At 53.5% G+C, this 6,000-nt stretch overlaps 1 protein-coding gene across 1 annotated transcript in view; it reads left to right on the top strand.

The window, feature by feature from the left end:
- UNC13A (unc-13 homolog A) overlaps positions 1–6,000 on the top strand; it is a 58,157-nt gene that overhangs the window by 37,297 nt on the left and 14,860 nt on the right. Inside the window, exons 24-32 of the mRNA XM_040445554.1 lie at positions 332–417; positions 620–746; positions 1,510–1,606; positions 1,987–2,130; positions 2,907–2,990; positions 3,535–3,612; positions 3,833–3,921; positions 4,379–4,531; positions 5,723–5,846. Coding sequence (XP_040301488.1) covers positions 332–417; positions 620–746; positions 1,510–1,606; positions 1,987–2,130; positions 2,907–2,990; positions 3,535–3,612; positions 3,833–3,921; positions 4,379–4,531; positions 5,723–5,846 — 982 coding nt within the window. The remainder of the gene's footprint in view (positions 1–331; positions 418–619; positions 747–1,509; positions 1,607–1,986; positions 2,131–2,906; positions 2,991–3,534; positions 3,613–3,832; positions 3,922–4,378; positions 4,532–5,722; positions 5,847–6,000) is intronic.

The raw sequence follows: 6,000 nt of genomic DNA, 5'->3' as shown, positions 1-6,000 counted from the left end.
TTGGATGGAGAGATGGATGAATGGATGGATGGATGGATGGATGCATGGAGAAATGGGTGAGTGGATAGACAGATGGGTGAGTGAATGGGTGGGTAGAAAGATGGATGACTGTGTGAATGAGTGGATGGAGGGATGGAGAGATAGATGGATGGAGACTCAGGGAGAAGCAGGGCTTCAGTTCAGAGTCACTCAGCAAGTCAGTGGCTTTGAGGGGACTTGAATCCAGATCCCTCTGCCTGTCCTGCACTACCCTCTGGGTCAGAAGGCCAAAGCAGCCTGTGCCATCTTGCTTCCATCTGCCAAGGTTTCATACTTCCATGACCTTCACCAGGTTTCCCCAGGAGCTGAACGTGGGTAAAATCAGTGCTGAAGTGATGTGGAACCTGTTTGCCCAGGACATGAAGTATGCCATGGAGGGTAAGTACCCCCCCCACACACAATTCCCATGTCTGCCAGCCTGGCTACAGTAGGTAGCTGTGCCTCAGTATCCCCTCCAAGGCTGTGAGTGTCCTGGACCCTCAAGCTTGAGGTTGGACACCTGTGATGGCCAGAGCAGGTGCTGCCAAGACAGAAGGTGGAGACTTTCCTTACTGAGCCACGTCCGTTCTCCCCCTACCAGAGCATGACAAGCATCGCCTGTGTAAGAGTGCTGACTACATGAACCTACACTTCAAGGTCAAGTGGCTATATAATGAGTATGTGGCAGAGCTTCCTGCCTTCAAGGACCGCGTGCCTGAGTACCCTGCGTAAGTCCCTTGCCCCAGGCCAGAACTGTAGTGCTGACAGCTAGACCGAGGCCCAGAGATGAGGGCTGACCTACTCAGGGTTCCCTAGGCATCAGGGTCACAGTGGGGTGCAAACCTAGTATTCTCTATTTTCAGCCATTAGACTATGGACTCCTATAGCCCAATTAATATTCATAAGTATCAGGAACTGCATTGAGCAGTCCTATGTGCCTTTTCTCATTTAATCCTTTTGACGATTCTATAAGATGGGAGCGTTATAATTCCCATTTTATGGATGAGGAAATGGAGAGTTAAATGCCGAAGGACTTGCCCAAGATGACATCCAGTAAGTGACGGAGCCAGGATTTGAACTCTGGATGTCTGACTCATGGGCTGTGTTGGAGAGCAGGATGGTGGTCACCATTTACCGAGGACCTACTATACGTTGTGTCATTCACGCTCACAGCAGCACTGTGGGATAGATACTCCTCTGTTGTACAGGTAATGGGATCCCAGAGAGTAAATGCCCTTACCCATGGGTCGTTTATCTGAACCATGGTTCCTGCAAGTATGGGCCTTTCTCTGACAGTGGTCATGAGGTCCATTTCATGGCTGAAGTAACTGAGGCCTGGTGGGGTAGGGAAGCAGGGAGTAGCCCCCCCACCGGAGGCCACAGGGTGAGGTCAAGGGAGAGGAGGACCTGCCCAAGTACCATCCAGAACCAGGCAAAGCAAGGGCCAGGGGACAAGAGGTGGCGAGACCTCACTCCTGCTCTCTGTTCCAGGTGGTTTGAGCCCTTTGTCATCCAGTGGCTGGATGAGAATGAGGAGGTGTCCCGGGATTTCCTGCATGGGGCCCTGGAGCGAGACAAGAAGGATGGGGTGAGGAGACTGACCCATGACCAAGCCCCTAGTCTGCCCACAGTGGTCTTGCTCCCTCTGGGGTCCATTGGGATCCAATATGGAGGCAAAACTTGCCCTTGAGATGAAGCCAGTCTCTGAAAGGTGACTATCATCTTCATCTTGTTCTTGATTTTGAAAGTTTTTTGTTCACTCAACAAATGAAAGAGTTCGTCCAGCTGGAAGCCCCACTCTCTCTATCCATAGTCTCTGTGTCCACCTCTAAGTCACCCTTCCACAGTGTCCATCTCACCCCAGGGCAGTTGGTCTCTGGCTTTCCCCATGAAGAGTGGGAGGGTTGGACTCTAGGGACCGTCTGGCTCTGACCCGTCTCTTCCCTCATGGCCTCCCCACCCCTGCAGTTCCAGCAGACCTCAGAGCACGCTCTGTTCTCCTGCTCCGTGGTGGATGTCTTCTCCCAGCTCAACCAGAGCTTTGAGATCATCAAGAAACTTGAGTGCCCTGACCCCCAGATCGTGGGGCACTATATGAGGCGCTTTGCCAAGGTGCGGGGGTGTGGGTGGGGTTGGGAATGCAGTCCAGGGGAGGGATGGGATTGGGAAAGGGTCAAAGTTGGGGTTGCACTTGAGATTGGGATTGCGGTCCAGGTCAGGGGCAGGGTTAAGATTAGGACTGAGGTCAAAGTTGGGATTGGTGATATCAGTGGGATTGAGGTTGGGGTTGACATCAGTGTTGGAGTTGTGGTTGAGGACAGTGTTTAGGTTGAGGTTGAGGTTGAGGTCAGGGTTGTGGTTACAGTTGGAGTTGAATTTGGAGCTGGGGTCAAGGTTGAAGATGGGGTTGAAGTTGGGATTGGGTTTAGGGTTACTATTGGGATTGAGATTCCATTTGGCATTGAGGTTGGAGTGAGTGTTGGGATTTATGTCGAATTTGGGTGGGTCTTGGGGTGAGTTTGGAAGTCAAGGCCATCCAACTGGGTTTGAGGGTTCCAGCTAATTGGCTTTAGGCTGGGTTGAAGTTGAGGACTGCAAGTAAGAATTGGGATTCCATTTGGGGTTGAGTCGCGCTCATGCTTGGAGCTGGGTTAGTATGATGGTTGGTTGCTCTGTGAAAAAGCTGGCTCTACATAAAATAATCATCTTTACCGGGTGGTGTCTCCTCTTGGTTGTGATGGTCATCCTGGGTGGAGAATTCGCCCATCAAATGGGTCCATCTTGAGTGCTCATAGGGGTTTGGGTTCATCCCTGATCTCACTAGTGGCTCTTGAAGAGCCTGCCTAACTCCAGCTCCTGTTCTTCCCCCACATCTGTATCCTCCCCAGACCATCAGTAATGTGCTCCTCCAGTATGCAGACATCATCTCCAAGGACTTCGCCTCTTACTGCTCCAAGGAGAAGGAGAAAGTGGTGACCTTTGGGGGTCCCTGTCCTGTCCCCTCCCATCCCCATTCTGTACCCCCAAGGGCTCATCCTTCCCTGGGCTCTGATACTTCTGTCTGTGTATGTCCAACTGTGTGTGTCCGTGTACCTGGTGTGTGTGTCTGAGGGGATCTGGAGGTGAGGGCACGTGCCTTCAGTGTGTCACCGTCTGGTTGTTGTGAACGAAACCTTCAGGGTGTATGGATGTGAGCTTGCAAAACTTTGAGACCACGTAGGAGAATATAGGTGTGTGACAAGAACTCTCCCCTTCCTGCTACTCCCAGAAGCCAGCCCCCCTCGGGGGAGGAGCTACTTGAGCCCTGATTCCCCCTGCCAATCCCCAGAGACCGTCCTCCCCAACATTCCCAGGAATCTGATCCCAAGGCTGTCTTCCATTCTCAGATGACCCTATGGGACCCCAGCTTTCTCTGGACCCAGACCCTGAAACCATCCCGGGGTCCCCGGCAGCGGATGGGGGAGGCTCTGGGGAGGGATCCTGAGTCCTGAATCTCTGCTCTGTTTGCACCGCCAGCCCTGCATCCTCATGAACAACACCCAGCAGCTCCGAGTGCAGCTGGAGAAGATGTTCGAAGCCATGGGAGGAAAAGAGGTCAGGCGAGGCCTGGGCAGGGTCACCACCTCCCGTGTCCCTGGAGGCTGTTGATGAATTCCAGCTCCACCACTCCCTCAGACCCAAGCAAGAAGCTTCACTATCTGTGCCCGTTTCCTCCCCAGCCGTCTGGGATCTCCTTCCCTGGGTTGGATGGGCAAATGCCCCACTTATGTGGATGCTCTGTAAACCTGATCTAATGTCCCTTCTCCCTCCTCAGCTGGATGCTGAGGCCAGTGACATCTTGAAGGAGCTCCAGGTGAAACTCAACAATGTCTTGGACGAGCTCAGCCGGGTGTTTGCTACCAGGTGGGGGCACCTCTAGGGCTGGGAGCAGACAAGAGGGGGCAGCCCCCAGACCTCTGAGCCTGGGGCATCCAGAGACTCAGCAGATGTAGTTAGTGGTGAAGACTTCAGGCTTGGAGTTAGACCTGAGTTCGATCCTGGCTTCCCACTTACTAGCTATATAGCCTTGGGTGAGTCATGCAACCTCTCTGAATCTTACTTCACTTATCTATAAAGTGGGGATGATAATAGTGCCTGGGTAGGACTGTGCAATGAAATAAACAACACAAATAAATGTCTCAGCACAGTGCCCAATTCTGCTATTCCACACCATCCCCTCCCCTGCTCAGTGATATGCCATGCCTCCGTGATGCTTGGGATAAAACATCAAGGTCCACGGGTCAGCTTTTGAGGCCTCATCTGACCCTTTCTCTGGGAGGCCCGGAGAGCCTGGCCTGAGCTCCACCCCCTGTGCCCCCAGCTTCCAGCCACACATCGAGGAGTGTGTCAAGCAGATGGGTGACATCCTCAGCCAGGTGAAGGGCACGGGCAACGTGCCAGCCAGTGCCTGCAGCAGCGTGGCCCAGGACGCTGACAATGTACTGCAACCCATCATGGACCTGCTGGACAGCAAGTGAGTCGGGCTGGGTGGACTGAGACGGCCAGGGGGTGGTCAGGGATGGGACCTCAGAAACCCAGGGCTGACCTGGAGGGGACACTAGGGGCATGTTTGCTGGGTGGTGGTTGGATGGTTTGGATGGGTGGGTGGAGGTATGAAGGATGGGAAGATGGGTGGGTAAATGATCGGAAGGACTGGTGAGGAAATATTTGTAAGGGTGAGTGGATGGTGGTTGGATGGGTGGATGGATGGATGGATGGACGAATGGATCAATCGATTGAAATAAGTGGATGGAAGTGTAGATGAGAGGATGGAAAGAAGGAAGGAAAGGAGATAGGAAGATGGATGGATGGGTGGGTGGAAGGATGGTTGGGAGGGAAGGAGCCAGGGAGGAAGGAGGAAGGAAAAATATGGAGGGGCCATTAAAGGAAGTTGGGGGAGGGATAGTTTGGATGGGTGGGTCAGTTGCTGGGTGAATCACGGTGGATTACCCCATCTCCTTCGACCCCCACACATCCAATCACGGATTCTTTGTTGTTTTCCTTCCTTTTGTTTTGCCAAAAAACTTTTAACTTTTATTTATTTATTTTGAGAGAGACAGGGACAGTGTGAGCAGGGGAGGGGTAGAGAGACAAGGAGAGAGAGAATTCCAAGCGGGCTCCACGCTGTTGGCGCAGTGCCCGCTGTGGAGCTCGAACTCACAAAACCATGAGATCGTGACCTGAGCCGAAACGGAGAGTCGGACGCTTAACTGACTGAGCTACCGAGGCGCCCCTGTTGTTTTCCCTCTTCCCATCGTTCCCCTTCCCTCTCTCTCCTGAGCATGGCCCCAGCCCCCTCACAGTCCCTAGTCTCCAGCCTTCCTATTAGCTTGCCCCCCACTCTGTTCTTTCCAACAGGAAAGTCTGGCTGTGTCTCTCTCGAACACTCCATGGCTCCCCACTGCCCTCATCCGAAGGCCCGGGCCTTCCTCCCAGGTGTTGAGTCCCCTTCCAGTCTGGCCCCTGCTGGCCCGTCCACCTGCCATTCACTCTTCACATGTATCATACACCATAGTTCCATCAGGCTGACCATCCAGGGGTCCCTGTAGAGGCTCTGTGCCCTCTGGTGGGTCCATGGAGTCCTTTCCCACATTTGTTGAGGGAAAGGGGCTCTGTGGGTTAAGGGCCAGCTGGGCTGTCTCTCAGATCTGCCCCTCACTTCCAGCCTGACTCTCTTTGCCAAAATCTGCGAGAAGACGGTGCTGAAGCGGGTGCTGAAGGAGTTATGGAAGCTGGTCATGAACACCATGGAGAAGACCATCGTCTTGCCACCCCTCACCGACCAGACGGTGAGGCCCACAGGGGATCCCTGGGCCACCTCCCCTGTGGGAGCCCAGAGAACTTGATGCCAAAGGCATTGGGGCTCAGAGGTCAGTGGGGCCATTCAAAGATCAGAGAGGTCATATACGGGTCAAAAGTCATCAAAGAGTCAAAGAGGTCATG

Source organism: Herpailurus yagouaroundi, unplaced genomic scaffold (genome assembly GCF_014898765.1).
Source record: "Herpailurus yagouaroundi ecotype Mexico unplaced genomic scaffold, PumYag 193, whole genome shotgun sequence".
Lineage (NCBI taxonomy): Eukaryota > Metazoa > Chordata > Mammalia > Carnivora > Felidae > Herpailurus > Herpailurus yagouaroundi.
The sequence above is the reverse complement of the archived record's forward strand: the minus strand, read 5'-3'. Positions and strand labels throughout refer to the sequence as shown.